General features: G+C 38.7%; 1 protein-coding gene across 3 annotated transcripts in view; it reads left to right on the top strand.

Moving 5' to 3' along the window:
- Nucleotides 1-22,996, top strand: part of stx1a (syntaxin 1A (brain)) — a 52,730-nt gene that overhangs the window by 6,725 nt on the left and 23,009 nt on the right. For all 3 annotated transcript variants that reach the window (XM_053320743.1, XM_053320742.1, XM_053320741.1), the window contains exons 2-3: nucleotides 9,350-9,427; nucleotides 17,674-17,773. In XM_053320743.1, coding sequence (XP_053176718.1) covers nucleotides 9,350-9,427; nucleotides 17,674-17,773 — 178 coding nt within the window. The remainder of the gene's footprint in view (nucleotides 1-9,349; nucleotides 9,428-17,673; nucleotides 17,774-22,996) is intronic.

Raw genomic sequence — 22,996 nt, 5'->3', positions numbered from 1 at the left:
CGTGCCCAGGCTAGCTGGTTTTTGTGTGAACATTATTTAATTTGTATATTCATGTCCGTACCCATCGGTCAATTACGTGCTAACAAGCCCAAATGGTAGTTTGCATCCACTATTTAGTCTAAAAGGTCAGTCATCTCAAATGAGTCCCTGTGGCAGAAAGAGTTATATCTGCGAGAATTGGCAGCTGCAGACATTTAGGCCTGAAATGGATCATCATTGATTTGTGCACTGATGTGTTATCATTATATTATAAGTCATTATTTAACCTTTTATAGTGTGTCAGTTTGTAAATTTGTATTTAAATGGCATCACTTTGGTGATTATGCTGTTAGAGGTCAGAACGATTTTAGAGAGGCAGAAGGTGGAGAGGGATGAAAGACAGAAAGAAACAGGGAGCAAGATCAAGTGAAGGGAGTAAATCTGGGGTAGGATGCACTGAGGAGGAAGAGATTCTATGAGGAAGATCAAGCTCAGGGTCATTTGTGATTTGAAAAAGAGTGGAAAAACTACACAGTTATAACTGTGATTAATTGATTTTAATAGATGTAGATCAACATTTTGGCCATCTGCCTTCTTCAGGAATCGCCTTTTTATTTTTGATTCCAACCGTATCGACACACAACAGAGTAAGATATTTCTTCTGTCAAGACCTGGGAATAAAGTATATGTTTGGTTGAATAAATTAAGGTTAAAGCTTCATTATGCTAAGTTCTAGACATCAGGCTAGTGGTACCATGAGGCTTGAAAGCAAATTACCTTGCTCTTCTCCCCTCTTCCTCTGTTGGCGATCCAATGTATTGATTTCTCCTCGGGGACATTAAGTAACGGAGCTCTTCGATTAAACTAATGTAGATATTTGGAGCAAATTAGTCAGTTAGTAATCCATTGTGATGTCTTACAGCAGCTAATGCAAGCTTGGATGCCCTGGACAGGGTTAGTAGTAGGCCAGAAAATATTGATTGACAGTTGTGAACACCCTCCCCTGACTTTGGCTTTCTGTGATTGGTTAGAAAGGTAAGTCTCACTTAAAAAACTTGAATAGGGAATATCTCAGTATTACTGTCAGGTTGTTCAGAGAGTTTAGGTGACAGAAGACTTTGATAACAATTCTCCACATTAAAATATACTACATATTTCAATTAAAAGATATAAGAAAAACACATGAGAAGGGAGAGAGCGAGACAAAGGTAACTGAGTCCATGTTGTGTGGGCCAGCTGCTGTAATGACTCTGTAGTGAAGCTGTAAGTCTGGAGGAAGGAGAGCGAGAGAATGACAGACGTGGGGAATGAGAAAGAAAAAAGATGATTCAAGGGGGAGGACATTGAGGAGGATTGTCAGAAAAAGGAAATTGTTGGGTATGCAGTGCAGACACTTTCTGACTCTGTGCTGCTGTGGTGGCAGTGCTTCGCTGTTCTTCCACCCACATTATTCTTCTTTGTGTATCTGCTGAACCTTCCACACCGCGGGCAGGGCTGATAAAAAACGTCTTTTTAACCTCTGCCTGATCTGTTTTTCACTGGAATGCAAAGCAAAATCCAATGGAAAAATTCAAGGAAATAATCATATGTTCACCACAGATGTGCTAGCAGAGCTGAAAAAGCCAAGAGCCTTATAAGAGTAAACATTAAAAAAACACACAATCATGCAATCATCTGTGCAAATATGATTATTATCAATGTAATTTTGTGATTTAAAGGTTTCTAGCTGTTTATCAGTGAGGAATGTCTTAATATGTCTTCAAAGGGTGCTGGGAATATTACAAAATTGGTAGGAATTGAACTCCAGATTCTGGGAACTGCTAATTACACTGAATAGACAGAAGTAAATGATGTTGCCATTCCATCGATATAGTTTTTGGATGACACAGAAGCAATAGTATGACTTGAGGAGTTAGCAAAATGTTTTTCAGTCTAGGCTATAATCAGTATTATGGCTTCAACTAATGTGAACTGTCAATCACAGCTGTCGATCAGCTCCCACACAGAAGGTGTCAAAACTACTATCAAAATCTTGTTAACGGAGCATTAATTTCCAAAATGACCACCAAATAACTTATTAGAGTGTCTGAATTTAGCAATTGAGACAACAATAACTTGTTGCAATAAATGATTGACTTAGTATTTCTAAAGAGAAGTTGGTGCTTTTTAAATGGAAGTCAGTGGGAGCCAGCATGTTGTGGTGTTGCACTTCCTCATTGGCTTCAGCTTCAAACTATGGTAGATGCTGGTTGATGTCCACAGATAAATATTCAGCTCTACAGATGGTACAGATGGTACAGATGATACAGATGGTACAGATGGTACAGACGGTTTTTAACATCTTTTACTGTTTTAGTTCAGTATTGCTTCTTTCATCATCCTGGTTCAGTAGTTGTGAGTAGTGGTAAATTGAAATAAAGACACAAAACACAGTGTTTAGAAACTTGGGCATAAATGGGTATACATGTATAACAGAGGAGTTATACATTTTTTACTGCAGCACATACATTTCTTAAATTACAACCAAATTATTGATCTGTATTTTTTGTTTGCAAGTTGCCAGCAGGGCTGCAATTGATCAGCTTGTGCCCACAGAGCAGACCTGTCAACACCACCATTTTCCCCTGGTTTCTCCTGTATTTTCATTCCCTCTCCCGCTGTGTTCCCATTTCATAATTTCCCCCATGAATGTCCCACATTTCCCATTTTTTATCTTTACAGTTATACACAGGGCATACTTTGATAAACATATGTAAATGCTGTTTACCTATCTCACAAATTCTGGCTTCCTACTGTGCTTTTTGTTGAAGCCTCTAGGAGCGCTTGTTTTTTCTCTGTTTGAACATTGTATCCTTATATGTAACACAAAGACAAGTGTTATTGTTTACGAATCACCACCCACTGGTGTTACCCAGGTGTTTAGAACGAATGAACCCTCCATGCTGAAGTTAACAGGCTGACTGGAGAGGCTTTCATGGGACCAAAGAATGAATCAGAGTTCAGAGGATGATGTATGATATTTAATAACGTGCCGCATCAAATAATAATCTGTTAAATAAAATGCAACTATGTAGCTAGCAAAAACCCCTCAGTGGTGCAAAATATATACATTAGTGTTGTTTTAACCATCCAGTATATCTAGTGCTGCTGCTTTACATTACGGTAGAGTTTATGTAGCTTGACTGCTGCATTCCCACTGTGTCCACAATTACTGTAATTAACACCATACAAGCTAGTATGGTTCTAGTTCTTCTTCCTGCTCTGTCAGACTGATAAAAGGAAGGCGTTTTCTATTGTATGAATGAAAGAATCAGAAGACAGAAGTGAGGAAGAATTGCAGGGTATAGTGGTGTTGAAAAAAAGGAGAAAGTAAAGAAGATGCAACTGATTCAAGATTGAAAGAAAAGGTTTAAAGATGTGGTGATGGATAGAGATGATGGATAGAGATGAACAAGTTCAAAGCAAGAGAACTGCATGGTTAGAAAAAATAACCAGTAGGCCTATACTAGGTGTGTTAAATAAGAACACGACAGCCTACTGCCCAAGCTTAGTGGGTGCCGTCACAGACAAGTCACTGCCATGGTGACAATGTTGGTTAGGTAATATAACTGTTGCGTAACCCCAGATTCACACAGTATAGGCAATATAATTACTTCTGGCTCCAAAAATGCAAAATGGCAACAGTCAAAATACAAACTCAAGGCGTCAAAATGGGAGTCCCATTGATATGGTCAGGTGCTGCAAAGAATGATTTAGGAGAACTACAGCTGGCTTAAAACCAAACAGCTCGTCTTGCCCTTCAATGCACTCTAAGGCTGAATGTAAACGACACGCATGTCCTGGTTGAAAGTTGAGGAGGGGCTGATAGCATTGCTCCTTGTTTTTGTTAGATACATTAATGTATTGAAAATTCTGTTTGTATAGTCAACTCACATTCAGCTCTAACATACCTATTCCACCAGAGACGCCATCAGGTCTCTACATAGTTCCTAAATCTAGAGCACAATCAAAGCAGTACACAGTATTGTATTGAGCCATGGCTGCATTGAACTCACTCCCAGCTCAGATTACTTAAGCACTCAATAAAGCAAGCGTTAAAAAACAAGAAGCAACACCTAATAGCCGTATGCCTTTAACCACATTTTGTACATTTTTCTTCCTTTTAATCTATTTTTATGTAGGTTATATAGATATGCTGATAAAATCTCACTTTTTACGTATTAAATGGTCATTAATGAGTGGGTATTAAGTGGATATAGATAAGAATATATATAGTAAAATGTTAGACAGTCATTTAGTCAGTTGACCAGCAATGTAATCAGTCAGCGTGGCCGGTTTGTTGATGTGCAGTTGTGCAGCATCACCTCTGTGCCACCAATGTTCCCTTGCTTTTATCATCTTTCTCCAACAACTGAAATATAATGGAAAATGAAATGCTTTAGTTTGCTTTCAAATCATTTTGAATCAATATATATGCTTTCTCTGGGTTATAGAAATATTCTAATTCTTCATCTTGACTGGTGACCTGTAAACTCAATACAAACCCTGCACTCATAATAAAATCACTTTGAGCATTGACTTCAAGCCTACATTGTGAGTGGAAATTAATATTCCTCTGTGAGTTTACTTCCAGCTGTTCCTGCCTGCATATATACTATAGATCTCTCAGCATGTAGATGGTGAATGTCCTGAGGGCATGAGTAAGGCCAGGTGAAGGCATGATCATGTCTATTTTTATAAGTAAGGTTGTGTATATGTATATGCACTCTTTGATTTCTATCTTTGTGAGGACCATTTTACATTTTAAATAGTGAGACATTTTTAGAAAGGGAGGACATTGACTGGCCCTCACTTCTTCACATGGCTGTATCAGGTTTGAGACTTGGATTTATGTTTGGTCCAATTACTTACCTCTAGAGGCATGTTTGGAGATATCTGTCTTCTACTCTTGGAAAGATGCTCCATTTTCTAACCTCATATAGTTAATTAAAATTAAAATATTTGTATCTTACTATACTTCTAGTTTAGTCAGTCTAACTAGATAATCTACAGACCTTACCTACTGGAACTACTTTCTACTGAAGGACTAGTTGAGTATGAGTGTGAGTGTTCATAGTGTGTGTGAAATTGTTTGAGAGTAAAAGGCCCGATTAAGTCCAGAAAACGTACATCGAAGTGCAGTCAGTTGTCTGTATGAATATAAATATGTGTTAATGTACTTGTTGATGTGTATGATACATTTTTGGACCAAATGACTACATTTAACTCATGCTGACCCTTGTTGATTCAAATGGCCACTCTGATGTAAAAAGCAAGATTTTGACTTATTGGGAACACCAATTCTACATATAGATGTTGCCATTTTAAATGTGCAGAGCGTGTGTTGATATCTACTCTTAAGTAGGTAGGTTAACTGGAGAGGGGGGAATGTAAGTCTACACATAAATGTCATATGAACAAGTCAGTGACTGACACCTTTAGTAATCAGAGAATGCATTATGTCAATGATTGTCACAAGTGTAGAGGAAGAAACGTGTGTGTGTGTGTGTAGTGAGACTGTGACCTGGCCTTGAAATATCTGTGTGTCACTGTCCTGTCCATGCACTCTCTGGTTGAACTAAACATATCTACACATGTGCAGGCAAGTAGCAAAGCTTTGCATACCGAGCACACAAAAAAAACTCTTATTCAGTTCTTATTCTTTATATCTTTACAGTTGTCAACTATAAGAAACATGAATAAGTAATCAAATGTTCAAGTGTGTGTGTGTGTGTGTGTGTGTGTGTGTGTGTGTGTGTGTGTGTGAATGAGCACACATACATAATGAATGTTACCTAGCTGTATTATGATAATAAATCTGGCTATGCTCTCAGTATTTCTCTGTGCAGCTGACAGAATTTTATGAGTCATTTCTAATGGGACTGCAGGAAGCTGCTTGAATTGGCTGTAATACAAAGATGCAGGAAACAGGTCTGCTGTAATATGGAAACATGAAAGGACAATAAAGCACTGTCCAATTGGGTGTACATCTCCACTTGAACTGTCTCTCACAAATTTCTCTCTTTCTTATTCTCAGATAAAACAGTGAAAAGGGTTTGAGTGCATACAGGCTTACATGCATACTTTATTCCCTCCCACTCAGTACACATCAACACGAACTCTGTATCCTCTCATTGCACATGCTATTTCATGTTCCCAGCTTTCAATAATGTCGCTGTTTCTTTTCTTTCGTGCTGACATCATGCTGCTCACTACATGTCTGTTCTATCTCTTGCTCTCTCACTCTCAGACTGTATTCCTCCTCCTATTTACACTGTGTGCGCAGGCACTGACTTTTGTCTTTATGGAGCGACTCCCTGCTGGCACGGTTCCTAGAACAACTCTCTAATCTAATAAGCAGCATAATCAGGCCACTTTTCCTGCTGGGGAGTTTTGCCTGAGTGTGTGCCCCAGGGGCAGAGTGCATTGAAGGGTTATGGCCTAATGGGGACCAGCTTGTCTAGGCCTTATTCTCTCTCTGTGTTTACCATCTGGTGTATATTATCAGCTGCAGTGAGCTTGTGCGTCTTGAGCTTTGCACACATGCAAGTGTGGACAGTCATGTCCAAGTCTGTAGACTTAGGAGTGCAGCACTGAAGTCCTCCTCCAAAATCTTTGTGCCTCAGTGGGAGCTGTGGAAGTCCTCTCCCCTCCTCACCACTCCAAGTAAAAACCAGACCAAAGCCCCCTTCTCTTTGCAGAAGATACAACATCTTTCTGTGGAGGCCAAACACAACACTGGTACACTCCTTCTTGTGGGAGTTCATTCTGATTCCCTACCTGTCCTCCTCCTCCTCCTTCTTGCCTCTTGCGGTTACCACCTCTTTTCTCTCTCCTTCTAATAGTCTGTAGTTCCTTAAATGCACCTCATTGCTGTACCAACACCAAGTTGGACTTATTGATGCCATGTGAAGAGCTTTGTTCTAAAATGAGACCAAGTGTTATCATGAACACTGTGCACAATAAATCATTAGACTCCGATTAATTTCTGCTTTTCCAAATAATTAACTCTGAGGAATAAAACCCTTCATTGTTTTTGCTGGTTTAAATATAGTTTGAGTGGGTTTAAACAATGTTATTGTGATCACGGCGGCTCTCATTTAGTTTTAAGCCAACCGCAACACCATCTCTCACGTCTGTTGTCTTGGAACTTTTTCTCAAAAGCAGGTTTCTCACTCTCTCTACTTCTCCTCTCCCTATTTTCCCATATTCCTCCCTGCTCCTCTGCCTCCTCCCAATTTGGCTGATTCTTGTATTTTGTCAGCACATCACAAGTTAACTCTCCACAGAAGGACTTTGTGTCTGAGAAAACAAACAAACAACAACGCCTGCTCAAATCTGTAACTGTTACAGAAACAGTTATTCACAGGTTTCATTACTCGGCGGCTGTGGCTCAGGAGGTAGAGCGGTCGTCCACCAATTGGAAGATGTGCGGTTTGATTCCCGGCTCCTTCAGTCCACATGTTGATGTGTCCTTGGGCAAGATACTTAACACCAAATTGCTCCTGTTGCTGCGCCAACAGTGTATGGATGTGTATGAATGGTTAGTTTCCTCCTGATGCCCCTGCCATCAATGTGTGAATGTGTGAATGAGACATGTAATGTAAAAGAATGGTCATAACTACTAGAAGCTCTATACAAATACAGTCCATTTACCATTACTCAGAGTCTCAAGTTAACATGCAAAATCAGCATTTATTTTGGGATGGTTGTTGATTGATGTTATATTAATTGTTTTTATTTGTTCCAATATAAACAAAAAACTTTCTCCTTCATAGTGGTTACATAAATTGATGCCTCACATTTGAAAAAAACTGAATAACATAAGATGTCAGTTTATGTGGGACAAATATAATGTTTATTCAGCCCTCTTCTTTATTAATATTCATCACATATTAATTCTAATTTACGTTTATTGTTTGTAAGCTTTTTAGGTCAGCATTTTGCTTTTGAATCAAGGCGCTCGGGAAACCCTAACCCTAATCCAATATGACCCCACAATCATTTTGGGCCAATCAAGATTTTTAAAAGAAGTTTTGGAGTTGTTTTTTTAACTGCTTGATGGTGAGGAGGAGTATAATTATAGTATAAGTAAGTATAATTTTGATGCACACAGCTAGGAAAGTGGCTTTCATCTGCATTTTGTGAGGTTCCATATTAACAACGTCTACATGGTTTCACTGCTCAATAACCAACTGACTTACACTGATTTGTGCGTGTGTAGTAAAAACATGTCTCCAAGTTTCTCTCCCTGTTGGACATTTTGAATACAGCCTCATTTCAACCAGAAGAAGATTAAAACTACACTCCTTTTACACAGCATTGATAAGCAAATGGATCTCATAAGCTACTAATGGAGAATTAAATTAGTTTGTTAGAGGACTGACGAATGAGATGAAGTCAGATGAAATTCCTGCTAATCTCACGTAATGGCAAATATGTAATTAGAAATGAATGTGTTTTTCCAGTGAATCATGGCCCAGACACTGGAAAGTTTGAGATCGAGCAACTTTTCAGGATGGAGCAGCAGACAGACTTTACTGATTATTGATGTAAATATAATAATGTGCACTAGAAGTAAACACAAACTTTTTTGTAGCTGTTGTCTGGTGTTAAATGACCGGTGAGTTAATTTAAGATTGAAAGCAGGAAAATATGCACATTTTTGCTCCCTGTAAATCGACAACTTGTTTTTTTTGGTGTTATTAGGCTGAGAGTCCCATGATAGCCTGTTTACCCCTGTTTCCAGTCTTTGTGCTAAGCTAAGCTAATAGCTAAGCAGCCGCTAGCTCCAGCTTGATATTTAATGGACAAACACAGGAGTGGTATTGATTTTCTGAGCTAGGTTTCGGCAAGAAAGAGAATAAACATATTTACTAAATTGTCAAATGATTTCTTTAAACTGAAATGTTCTTGTGTATCTGCACATGTTGGTGTATGTGTGTACAGGCAGAAGTGTGTAAAAGTCAAGATTTTCTTTCTCTGCCCCTAGATCCTATTTCAATAATAACTTACTAATCACTCAACCTGTGCTTGTAATTACAAGTGTCGTTAAGTGCTCCTTGTTTCTAATCAGTGGGTGCGTGAAGAGGTGTGGAGGGTATTAATGCTGTTCCATTTAACCTTGAGTTATGCAAAAGAAAAAAAGATATATACTTTTATATTTTATTATTTAAGTTTTACTTGTCACATGTCATTGACGTTTTTGGAGAACATGTTCATAAATAGACCTTTTAGGTGTTTCTAATATATCTTAATGCTGTGTGTGTGTGTGTGTGTGTGTGTGTGTGTGTGTGTGTGTGTGTGTGTGTGTGTGTGTGTGTGTGTTCAGGGGAAGGAGACGACAGAAGAGGAGGATGAAGTCGCCGTTGGGATGGAGAAAGGATTTATGGACGAATTCTTTGAGCAGGTGTGTTTCTCGTACTGATCTTACCTTCTTCTGGCTCTCTTCATCAATGGGTTGATATTGCACTAATTAATTGCCAGTTGAAAAAAAGGAGACAAATAGCTATAACTTTGCTTTATATTTATTCTTTACAACACTTAAAGCATGAACTCTTTCCCATGGTTAAATTAAAAAAGAAACATCCAAGATGTCCAAAGTTTAGATAAAATCTTAAAATACATGAAATATTCAATAATTAATTGTTATGAATAAAAAGATACGCTGTATCCACATCATCAGAACTTGATGATAAACTACAAAAATGAACACATATCTTGTCCTGCTGCTTAGCTTGTTGGACGAGCCACCGCTAATGTCAGTTAGCAGGCTACATAGCTAAACAGCATGCAAACATACCTGCAAATGTCACTTTGGACCCATTACATGCTGGTTTGGTTGTTGCTCTTCAAAACAGAGCAAAACAAAGTCTATCCATGATGTGTAGAAACCGAAGTCTGTGTACTTTGACTCCAATGAGAAATTTTGAAATGAATCTGCGGTTCACATGCGTGCTGAACTGTGTGTGCAGGGAGGGGTAAGAGGGGGTGTGTGTACGGATGACAGATTAACTACATTCTGTTACACCACAATTACTCTCTAATCTGCTTGTGTATCATTCCTCTCTGGTGATTGAATCTAATTTTGTTAATTTTTCACAACTTTGTTATAAATCTCATGCCTTTTTTCTCTCTCTGGGGAGCATTGATTTGATTTATAGCTATTGATGATGTAGCTGGTGTGACATAGATCGTTACATATTTTAATTCATTTCCAAAGGCCTTTATTGATTCAACAACACAACAATGTTCTCTGTGTTCAGCTCTGAATAACATTAATGATTTCTTTACAGTCTTCTCTCTTCTGAGCCTATGTAAAACTGAATCTATGCATGCATTTGGTAGTAAATTAGTATTTTCCTGTACATGCTGCGCCAATGTGCTGGGAACACAAACTGAACATCGTCATGGTTCTCAGAGGGGGGGCCCTATTTTAGTGTAGCAGCAGTTGACATCTCCTCATCTCCCCAGAGAGATGGAAATCTGCTGTGAATCATCAGTCATATGGAGCCAGACTGACTTAACTCTCTGCCGTCTTTCTCTGTGAGTAAAGCGGCCACTGTAATGCCTTCTTAATGGGCCTTCTATGTCCCCTACAGTGAGTGGTTTAGAAGTAAAAAGCAGGATAATTCAGCTCAAATAACAAGACAGCTGAGGGAGACTTTACATCCTGTGCGTAATCCATATTTATCATTGTCTATCATCTGATTTATCCCCCTGTCTCTGCCATATTTGTACAGTTTTTAAGATACTTCATATATCATTTTATGCATATGGGGGGATTTAACTTTGAAGTGTTTAAATCACCATTGCTAATGCTGTTACAAAAGGTGGACGGTGTGAGGTTGAATGCCAGTTTGCAGCATTTGTGAGCTATGAAAGAGGTCTGACAATAAACACTTTGATATGTGAGTTTTCAAAGCAACATGAAACAACTAAAGAGGCCAAAACATCTGCATCTGAACTGCAGGTGCATCCATCCAACAAAATAATAAACAACCTAAATATGATAGATATACTGTAAATAGGTGATTAATAATTACTGAGAAATGGAGCCATGTGGTAGTTGACACACAGTTTGCTGCACACAAAGCAGACACAGATGTCATTTTAAATTCACATCTTCCATACACTTCAATCATATATGTCAATGAACACTGACACAAGCAATTGGGCAGCACGTAAATAGCTCTGATGCTCATTCATTCTGCTTAGCACTCCTTTCCTGCTGCAACAACCACCACCTGCTTCTCAGCAGTGGAATATCTCCACCTCCTCAGCTCACTCCTGCATTAGCTTTTAGATTCCTCGATTCAGTATGAGTTTATGTAAATTCAAATGTGTATCCCAGACTCTCCCTGTCTGTGTGAGCTTAGAGACAGGACCAGGTCCCTGTTCTTATGTGGCATAAAGGGGACAGCATCATTAAATGTCTATATTTTTAATCAGGGACTGTACCAGAATATTATTTAAATAATATTTGCATAATTTACAGTTTAAAAACTGCTTATTTGTACTGACACAGCCCATTAGCAGACCATGAAACAAACTATAGTAGTAAGATCTCACTACTTTTTTCTTATTGTTTGCTTGAAATGTGAACTTCTCAAATGCACCTGAACATGTTCGACATATACAGCAACACAAACCACACATGGAAAAACCTCAGCAACAACCGTAGCAACAAAGGCTATGGAAAAGACGGCTGTTTAAGGCATGCATGACAAGCAGTGTCAGCCCGTTTGCAAGGTAGAAAAAACATTGCAAATGAACCACTGACATGCAACAAAGCTGCCAGAATCGAACTGTGGACATTGCAGTGATATGGCATACATCTTAATTAGTAGGCCACCAGAGTCATTTATTGCTTCATTATAAAAATGTAATTCTTATATTGCACCAACCAATCAATGACCTACTTGTTATTATCTAAAATCATTAATATATAAACATTCTTTTATAATAAATATCAGAAAGCGAGCCATTTGTGCCTCAGAATGAGCTCATGTATGTGGTGATGATCCAACTAACTGTCAATAGGCCTGCATTTTGTAGGTTTGGGCTTAAGGAATTGTTGCTATGACAACAGTTCCAGATAGATTTTAAGGCCGGAGATATTTGTTTTTAATTACATAATCAACATTGTACTTAGGATAACTCGGTTATCTACAGTATATGTACAAAGGATGGGGCCCTGATCTACAAACGCATATTTTTACCTTTAAGTAAGAAATTTGTTTTTACTTCACCCAGCACTAAAATCACCTAACATTTGTCGGACACGGTTTTACTTCTTGTCATTCACATCAGCTTATTCATTTAGTTAAAATGAGGCGTTATCTATGATACTTCATAATTTTACTAAAAAACCTGAATGAGGTAGCAGCTGGCTGGAGGAAGATCACCAGGGAGCTGAAAGTTTCTGGTTAAGTTGCTGTTGGCTATAATTTATATAATTTCCAGTAAAAGAACATCTAAACGTCACAAATATAAAACATGTGTTTTCTGTTTAAAAAGTACAAACGCAGGATAGTAAGTACCCACCCAACTTTTACCTTTAATTACATTTTAAGTCGGATTTTTAGTGCACAGCTGAAATCGACAGGGTTTGTTTAAATGACATAACAGGAGTGCATATTTAACAGATTCGGTGTGGACAGAGAGCATCAGATGGTGTAACCTACCCTGAAAACAGTTTAATTGTGAGATGCTTTAGCTGTGAGAAACACTGCAGCCTGCAGTCATTCCTCTCACATTTGTCTCCTCTCATTTCTCTTCTGTCTCTAGTTCTCGCCTCTGACAGACTGTCTCTATCCTTCCTAGATATTGAAATGAACTCTCTTTATCTGTCTGGAGATTCAGTCTGTTACATCTGTCTCAAGTGAGGAAAGACAAGGTTGAGTGAAATGTGGAGACAGAAAGATCGACGGAGAAGCGTTTCAGACTGAGCAAGAAGCCGGAGCAATGATGAGACAACCAGATTTGAAAATGAGAGTGATGTAGAAGAAGTTAGATAGCAAGACCAGAGAAGAGGACCGGGTAATAAGATGTGACAGACGGAGATGTAGATAGTGCAGGGAGCAGATTAAGAGAGCAGAGGGGGAGAAAGAGTAATCGGATTCTCACCCTGACTGGGTGCGTTAATTAAGCTTTCAGTGGAGGGTTAGCAGACTGCCTGTCCTTCAGTCACACCATAAACATGACCCTCAGTGTGGGTATTGATTTCATAATGTGTTTGTGGCACGTAGTGGTGTCTGTGTCATACTGTATTAAAGTATTATTTACTGCACTGCTGTATGTTGCAAGGATAGCTATCTGCTTGTTTGTTTGTGTCTGGATGTTTAAGAGGCCCATGATTGACAAGGATAAGACTGAAATTATTTGACCTGTTAAAGGATGACACTGGTGATTTTTTATATATATATTTTTTTTTATTTGCAGAGCCAAACCAACAATTAACTGATCCTTAAAAATATTGTGTGTGCATCCAAAGCCTGATAAACATGTCAATGAGCCACAGCATACTGGGTGACATGTTCCTTTGCTGGCTTGTTGTGTTACATATCACAACCTCTTGAGTTTGTGCTACATTGTACATTTCTGAAAGAAGTTCAGTAAGAAGTCAAGAGGTTGTGATCGTAACCACGTCATCATTAGTTGCAGCCCTAACACCAAACCAAACCAAAGCCTGGTGCCATTGACAAAACCCTTAAATATATTCTGGTATATGAATAATCAAAAATTGGAATAGTTGTTACATTTTGATGTCTTTGAGGTAGCTCATTTTGTCAATAGTTAACTAAGGATAGAAATGTAGTACGGCTCTATAGATTGTGAAACCCCTTGAGGCATATTTTTGTGATTTAATTCACTTCATTTTCATTCACTTTGATTTCTCTTGCAAATGCAATTACATGCCTTATTAGTCATTTATTAATTTAGTTGTAGACATAAAGATCTGAATACCTTGTGGATGTTAAGTGTGAATGTCAGTATCTTTTCCTTCAGTATCTTTTCCTTCAGTATCTTTTCCTTCAGTATCTTTTCCTTCAGTATCTTTTCCTTCTTTATTCTACTTTTTATCATTTGAAGATGTATGTACTGCATTCTGTAATCCATCATCACATTTGACAAGTTTTCATAGTTTAGCAGGTTTTCCATAGTGTCCGTAGACTTGTAGCTTTACTGACTGACATAGACCATAGATGTTAGCTATAGTGAAGCCTTTCTACCATGTTCATCAACAGCAGGTACGCCATCTGACATAGCCTGTTTACTGCTGCACTTTCTGGCCTTCAGTCTGTATGTTGTATGTTGACTTCACAACTTTGATACAAGAGTGTGAGCATGTGTACGTTTCTGCAAGATGATGAGGTGATGCTTAGTTGAGGCTTTAATTATAAGCAGTCATGAACCAATCTGTCACATAGATCATATTTAAGTGTCTGTTGTTCAATAGTGTTTTTTCTGTGTAGCGGGACACAATAATCAAGGACCTGCTATCACTTTGAAATTGTTTGTAATGTGTGAAAATACAAATGTCAAGCACCAGCAAACAACTAAGTCTTAGTTAATGCTGTGAATAATTTATTTACATCAGCATTGTAGTAAAACAGGCAATGTTGGCCAATATTGAAACACTCAATATTCAGATTTTATATCTATTACTCAAAGTCTTAACTGTTCAAGGGTCATTTTCATAGCAATTTTCAAAACAATTATAAAGTAAAGTAAAGCTCTGAAGACCAGCAGATAAAAACCCTCAAGCAGTGAGACAAAGATAAAGAAAGAAACTCTGCTTCTACGACTCCATAAAAAAGATTAAAGGATTATCAGCCGTATGTGTGTGTGTGTTTGTCAAAGTATGACATGCATATAAGCACCATTATATGTCAGTACTCTTCTTACATCTTGTAGGAGAGCTCCTTTCTCATGCCCCCAACATCCTTCACCTGATGATGCAAGTATGAAGTGAGCAGATGCAAGATAGTCTCACTGTGGCCTCAAGCCCTCTTATCTTACCCGTTACCAGTTAAAAATGAGACTTTTAAACCAAAACACTAAAATTAGACAAAACCTAACGAAAACTACAAAAAAAAAAAACTTTTTTTTTCTTGCTGCTGCTCATCCTGGACTATATTACCAGTTGTGAGATTTTGGTGATTAACAGGGCTTTTGTACAAGATCCTGTAAATTGACAGATGTCATGGTGTATTCAAAAGTGAATTTCATAAAGAGTAGTTGTAAAAATCTGCAAAGTGTGTCTGTTTTTGTCTGCTTATTTGTGTCTGCATTTTCTACCACACCAATCAAATCTGCGTTATGCCTTATGAGAGCTGAGAGGTGCACAGTGACTCACTAACACATGGTCTCTGATCTGAGACAGCTCAAAGTGGTTTCATCTTCTGCTCGCTTCCTCCCATGCTTTCAAACTGTCTCACTGTCTTACTTTTTAACTTCTGTGATCTCTCTCTGTGCATTTAACTCTGTATTCACCACAGTGTGCCTTCTGTGGTGATTGGTCTCTCCCTAGTGGTCTTCCAAAGCCAATTATGATGTTACTGAAAAACAGATCCAATCAGTAGCTAATTAAAGAGATAATGGGAGAATAATGACCCAAGCTGGGATGAGGGAAGCTCAGGAATGTATGGATAGAGAAGTGGAGTGATTGCAGACCTATGAGGTGTGACAGATATACCAGAGGATGTGACTGTGGTCACATCAGAGAAACCAGAGAGAAGAACGAAGGGAGAATAGACTGGCCTGTAGTTGAGCGGGTGTAGAGGTGGAGGAAAGTGATCAGATATAGATGACAGACTGAGATGAAAGTGCAGATTGAGGAAGTCACTGACAGATGTGACCCGCTGCTCGTCCAGCTGTTACCATAGCCAGCAGCTGGGAGGAGGAGGGAGGCGATTGGTTAGAATTTCAAACCAGTATCCTGGTGGCAGATGATGCTGTGAAGTGCAGAGTTCAAAGGAAAATACGCATATTATGCACTATAGGTTTAATTTCAGCCAATGTTTTGCTTTAACAAAGTTAAACTGTGACACATTATTCCATAAACCATCCTTTATTCATCAATAATAATGAGTTGAGATCATTCTGCTGTTTTAGGATTTGTTCTGTTTGTTAGATTTGTCCTGCGGTGGAATTCCTCCAGTGAAAGGCAGAGCCCTATATCATAGATGTGGTTATTGATCAGAACCAATCCGCCAGGATTCATTGGGGAAAATCAAAACTGTGTTAGTTAGTGTAAATTACATGAAATTATAGCACAAATAATATTATGGATTAAACTGAGAAATTATTGACAGTTAAAGTCAATGTTAGTTATTTTGTCTAATGTTTCCCTTTTGTGTCTCAGTATGTTCATTGCTCATGCTTGTTGCTTTTTCTGATTTTGGCCTCAGTCTGTTAGAGGCTTAAAAGAGCTGCAGTATTTTGTCCTGTTGAATGTGTTCACATTTGAGTTAAAGTAATGGTTTGTCTTGGACAATGATATTTGGGTAAATAAAACCCTTAGCTTGCTTTACTGGATATTTTATTTTCACCTTGTTTATTAGTAGGTCTGTTGTCTCTGTTGAATATGCTTGAATATTCAAAATCATTTAGATTTCTTTAAGATTTTGATTTTATTTTATTATTTACACATGCTTTTCCTACTGCTACATTTCAAAATATCTTCCGTGAAAAAGGTCTATCGTGTGCCTGCAAGAATGTTATATAGTTTCTACTGTATAACGTCCTTGTGCACAAATCCAGGTCATAATGTGATGTGGGAAAAACCCTTATTGGACTGCACAGTTCTTTAACCTCAATCCCAAACCTGCACCTATGGGATGAACTGAACCCACACCTGTGAGCCATGTATTATCTCCCATCAGCAGTACCAAACCTCTCTAATGCTCTTGCGGCTAAATGGGAGCAAATCTCTTCTGCCAGGCTCCACAACGCTTTGAAAAGCCTTTGCAGACGAGCGGATGTTCTTATAGCAGCATATTAATGTCTAGTGTTGTAGAATGACATATTCAACAAACACAATGTCGTGTATGGGTTCAGCAATGACATCTTTACCCACAGTATTGATTTTATCTAAGCCCCATTCATACTTTATAACCTCCAATCATCAGTTACATAACAGGTTGTACAACACAGATGAGAGACTATTTTCTGAGCAGCTTGGTTGAGCTTCAACTGTAACAAAGAGAGTCATTTCCACTGCACGTTATCATCCAAGCACATCTTCCCTGACTACAAAAACATTAGCATTAATTTAAATAAAGTGTGAACTGTTATATTTGTATTAATTATAAATAGCAACTGTTTACTAATGATTATGTCTGAGTTGGTAACTATTTTTGCTGCAGATAGAAATGCAAATGTAGTTGACACATCACACACATAAATGAGAGTTTCTTCTGGGTGTCTGCGAAGTCACACAAAAGTGATAATTGATGCCAAATAAACTTGAAAATCTGTGTGTTCCTTTACATGAACCTGCTTCACCCTGCTTTTATTCAGCCTGTAATGTGATAATGACATCTTTAGTTTCTATCAACTTCACCCAATCTAATCACTGGTGCTTCTCGCCTCAGTGTGCAGAACACATCTAAAGCACCTTTTGCACTCTTATCTTCGCTCTCTTAACAGGTGGAGGAGATCCGGGGTTTTATCGAGTCTTTGGCAGAGAAAGTGGAGGAGGTGAAGAGGAAGCACAGCGCCATCCTCGCCTCACCCAACCCTGATGAGAGTAAGGTTTTTTGTGTTTTTCTATTTCTCCATGTTTCATTCTGTCAGCTCCACTCAACGAAAAGTTGAGATTTTAGAACAATATGTTCAAATTGAAAGCAGCCATGCTTGAGGAACATAATGGCACTGTCTGGGCTGTGATGCTTCAGGTACCACTGGGATGATGAAATTAGATCCAGGAAGGTCAGTTTGAGTGATACTTGAAAGCTGATCAGATGCCAAAACACTGCAAATGGTTTACAATACTATTAGGATGGATTTTTCATCTACAAAGTTATCGCCATGGAAATCATTTTATTTTTATTACCAGAGAAACAGCCTAGCTTTAATGTTCACATTAGTGAAGTGAAGTTCCTATTACAGAAACATTTACTTTCTTGACTGTTCTTGTATTTTTGTGCATCTAAAGAGCCTCTTCTAGTTTTTTGTTGGTTTGTGGGCATTTTGAGTCATACTAATAACATGACTCTATGGATGACAATTTAGATGGATTGCCCTGAAAGTATGTGCAGACATTCACAGTTTCAGAGGATGAATGCTACTGACCTTGGTGATCCCTTGACTTTTCTCTTTTACTTCAGAGTTTGACATTTGCGGTTTCGAGTGAAATATCGCAACATGGTGTTCGCCTTGGCTACAGGCATCAGACATTACTTCTTGGAAAGACTGGATACAAGATCTTTCACATTTGCTTATTTTCATGTTAGTGATCCACCAGGACTGTGTGTATGTGTCCATACCAGACAGTGCTCTGGCTGATGGACCAAGACACATATGTTGTTTTATTCACCCATCTTTATTTCCCACAAGTGTGATTCATTGTGCATTTATTTATTGATTCAACCACAGGAGGTTACATTGTCTAAACCAATACCTACCCCTTCCCACAGACAGTTCTCTATCTTTTTAATGATAAGATTATTATTTAGCACTGCAATGACTCATTAATGAGCCAAAGAGGAAGAAAGAGGACGATGCCAAAAAGTCACTATATTATGTGCCTCTAATGTACAACAGCAGCAAAAAGCCTGACAATAGTGGAAGAAGGAAAATAACAAAATGAAAAGAAATTGAGCAATTAAAGAACAATTTGTCAAAAAGCAAAAAGCCTGCCTGTTGATGGAGGCTGTGATAAAGGTGAGAACCCGTTCGGATGTTGAGAGTTGCCCCCTCCACCAATCAGTCCTCTCTGTTCTTTTGAGCGTTACACTCTCACAGTGAAATCTCATGTTTGTCCATTTTCTCCACTTTTCTTCTCCCCCTCCACTACTCCTTAGTCCCATCATTGCCTCTTCACCTGCTGTTAACACCGTCTGCCATATTTCTCTGTATCTCTCTTATCTTCGCTCTTTTTAACCACTCTTCTTTTTGCTTTTGTTGAATTTGTGCTGGATGCTGTAATCCATCTTCACTCCAATCTTCCTACTCCCCCATTTGTGCTCTCTAACACCTCCTCCTCTCTCATTTATGTCAGGGCATTGATCTAGACCCCTGCTCTCACAAGGGGGATGTTACTCATCCTAGTAACAGCCCCGAATCCTCTTCCTCCCCCTGATCCCCTACCTCCCACCTACCTGAAAAAGCATCGATCTGCTTGCAGCAGCAGGCATAAGACTAGCCCTTTAACTAGCGGATGACACATCCCGGCAAGGTGCTGCATTTAAGATACAAATCCTTCTACAAGTCGTCTCCTTTGTGACTGAAATCGATGCTGTATGTGTGTGTGTGTCTGCCTGATAAATGCACATCAGCCAGCAGCTGATGTAAATGTCAGGGTTGTTCCTTACACAGAGGTCAGTATGTTTTTCACTGTCAGCCTGTTGCATTGTGGTGACTGAGAATCATCTTATTACCCTCAGTGCAGATGCTTCTCCATCTCTTTAAGGACATTTTATTCAGTGTGAGTGTGCATGTGTATGTTTGTATGTGTAACTCTTTCTCCTACAGTACCAGTCAAACATTTGGACACATTTTCCAATTAATGTGAATGTGAATGTTTGACTGGTACTGTACATTTATAATCAATATATTAAGCGGTGACAAGGACTACTATATACATGGTTCAAATCATAATCATAATAATTTACAAAATGCAAATAAATACATCAGAACAAGATGTAATAGCACAAGGAAAATAAAATGAATTACAGAAGTAGTAAAAAATAGTGAAAAAAAGAAGAGAAAAAGTCAATACTGGCTATAGAAACAAATCCTGTTTTTGTGTCAAGGTTGTGTGATTTGTACAGTAAATTAGCCTCTATTGAATGTCCCTGCTTTGATATCAGGGTCACACCTACTACATGAAAACAAAACCTTGCCTGTGAATATAATCCCTGCAGACTAACATTTCCTCATATTAGTCATGGAAAATTAGTTGCATATGACTTGTTTAAGATACTGTGTGTGTGTGTGTGTGTGTGTGTGTGTGTGTGTGTGTGTGGGTGTCTGTTGAGACCCTAAGACCTTTACAGTGTTGTTTGCGTACTTGTGTTGTACGTATGTATGTGCCATCTCTCTCCCTCTCTGACGACTGTAGTAATAGTCTGTAACTGACATTTTGTGTCATCACAACTAATCGTACAATGACATTTTAACGGGAAATCTAATGTATTTTGGCATTTAACACTGATTCATTATTGTTTTGAAAATACTGCTTAAAGGCCAGTTTTGTATTTAATTTTTTTCTTTCTTCTGAATCATATTCTGTTTTTTCAGTCTATTTTTTGCATTATAAAGTATCTTCTGGCTCTTATTTTCTCCCCTGTGGTGTAAAGAAACCTGCTCCACTTCTACTGTAACTTCAGAGCTTATTTCTCCCACCAAATCAAACTTCATCTCCTTCCTGATGAGAATGCGAGTCCTCTTCTTCTCCTGTTCTCATATGATGTCCTCCCTTCTTCGCTTTTTCTCTCTCCTACATAAAAACATGTAGCATGCATGTCACGACTGTGTGATCGTGAGAGCGAAGATGATTGCAGTGTCATTTGTTTTCCCTGCAGTCTGCTCAAAAACAGGATAATAAAGGAGTTGTTGGGAATCACACACAGAAAATGCCTTTTTTCAGAGCTTAGCGTAACATTGTTGGGCAGTAAACCTTCTGTTTCTGTCACGGTTTATCAGTTTCATATTGCATCACATCTCCCCAAACACCACCCACCTGGCCAGCTTCACGACCCCGGCCCTCCTTGCTCCTCTTCCCCCTTCGCTGAGGAAGCTTTTGTGCTTGCTGACTGAGAAGTTTCCAGGTGATCTCCAGGGGGTTAATTCCAGCCCACTTGCAAAGCCCGAATTAATACACACACTCATTTCGACACATACACAGCGTTTGTGTAATATAACCATCACCCCCGCCATACACATTATCCCATATCACGATTTACCCATCCCCCCAAATGAAGCATAGCAAATTCGTACCAGGGAATAGCAATATAGGGTATGTGTGCTTGTTTTGCTTATTATGAATTTGTGTGTTGCCTGTTTTGTGTGGGCTGCACTCAGCAGTGGTGGGCAGTACTATGTTCAATAATGATGATAGATTAGGTAATAGCCAGCAGATCATAATTGGTATTGAACCTGCGTTTTCTCATGGGCACATTCCTCTAATGCAGGAAGGGAAGATACAAATGCATTTTTATATTTAGAAACATGATTGAATTCACATTTTCCATTAAATAATTATTATTATTTGTTTTAGTTTTCTGGTATGGTTTATTGGCTGTGTGTAGCACTGCTTCTCATTATTTTTAATGATGATGAAAGCTGGTGATAGATTTCATAATGAAAGGCCAAAAGTCAGGGATGATTGCTTCCCCTGAAGGAGGATCAGTGGTCTTTACCCTTGGCCCTCCCTTGGAGAATGTGGGGTCATCGGGACGACTGGTGTGAAATGAAACACATGAGGTTGAGGTATTAAAACCTTTGAGTTATTGTTTAATCAACATTAGAGTAGTGTGGTGCTGAAAAAGTCTTTGTGATACTGAGAGAGTGGTTTTAGATGTTTTCCCATGGTGGACTGCTGTCAACATTTGCAGCTCCTCTCCCTCTACAGTGACTCATGCATTGTATCAGATAGCAGCATCCAGAGATAAGAGCAGTTTACGTTATTAGATAGTGAATTTACTCACCAACTCTGTGTTTCTGTGGTCTGATAACAGGGTACGGCTCATCTCTTCCAAACTGTCATCCTCCCTCTCTCTCTAGAGAAGTATAGATGTGTTGAGCCAGTTTTGTAGTATTGCATCAGATTATCTAAACATCAGACCAGTTTTATTTGAAAGCTACATCAATGTACATTGTTCTTCTTTGGAGCAATAGAAGAAATTTAACATTATAATATAATCATATCCAGAAAGTACATTGTTTCGTTCTAAAGGTAAACTTTGCGAACTATGTAGTGGTATGCATTAGAAAGAGCTTGGGGGGGGGGGGGGGGCGAAACTCTGAAAAATCAGGAAGAGACTTAACAGCCAGACATTTCTCCATTCTCTGTTTAAGTGAGTCTGAGACTGACATTAGTCCATTTTTAGTGAGCCTAGTCAGGTTAGGCTATCCAACTATTCCTATCTTCGGGCCTAACCCTGACTTTTCCATCAGTTGGGAAAACAATAGACAAGACATTTCTTGATCCTGAAAAGCTGCAACACACTGTAGCCTGCACTGTACATTTACAGCCAGATTGACAACTTACTGCTCACCTTTTCTTCTGCTCTGCTGGCATTCATTTTCACTTCTGTGCCAATCACTCAACCACTCACTCATTATGCATGCATATTACACACTGATCTATTCCTCAAGAGTAGTATGCTACTCTTACAACAGTACCTTTCATGTAGATGTCCTGTCATGTTGAAGAATGAGGAGACGCAAGACGACTCAAAACAATTCCATGATAACTTTGGGTGTTATCGTGTGCACAGTGTGTGAGTGAAAATCATTAATAGCCCATTGATATTAATGATTATGTGAGTTTTTTTATCAGTGGCGCTCATAATTTTACAGTGGCGGTACGCTGCTGTAGAATGAATATAGGAAAAACACTGCTATAATAACCATTAATCAACATAATCCATCCATGCATTAAATCTGACACATGCAGACAGACAATCATTCACACCCACAATCAGACCAATTTTAGAGTCTTCAATTAGCCCAACCTGCACGTCTTTGGACTGTAGGAGGAAACCTGAGCAGTGATCACAAAGATTAAACCCAGTGCACTTAATGT

This window comes from Scomber japonicus, chromosome 6 (assembly GCF_027409825.1).
Source record: "Scomber japonicus isolate fScoJap1 chromosome 6, fScoJap1.pri, whole genome shotgun sequence".
NCBI classification, from domain to species: domain Eukaryota; kingdom Metazoa; phylum Chordata; class Actinopteri; order Scombriformes; family Scombridae; genus Scomber; species Scomber japonicus.
Note: the sequence above shows the minus strand (reverse complement) of the source record. Positions and strands in the feature narration are given on the sequence as shown.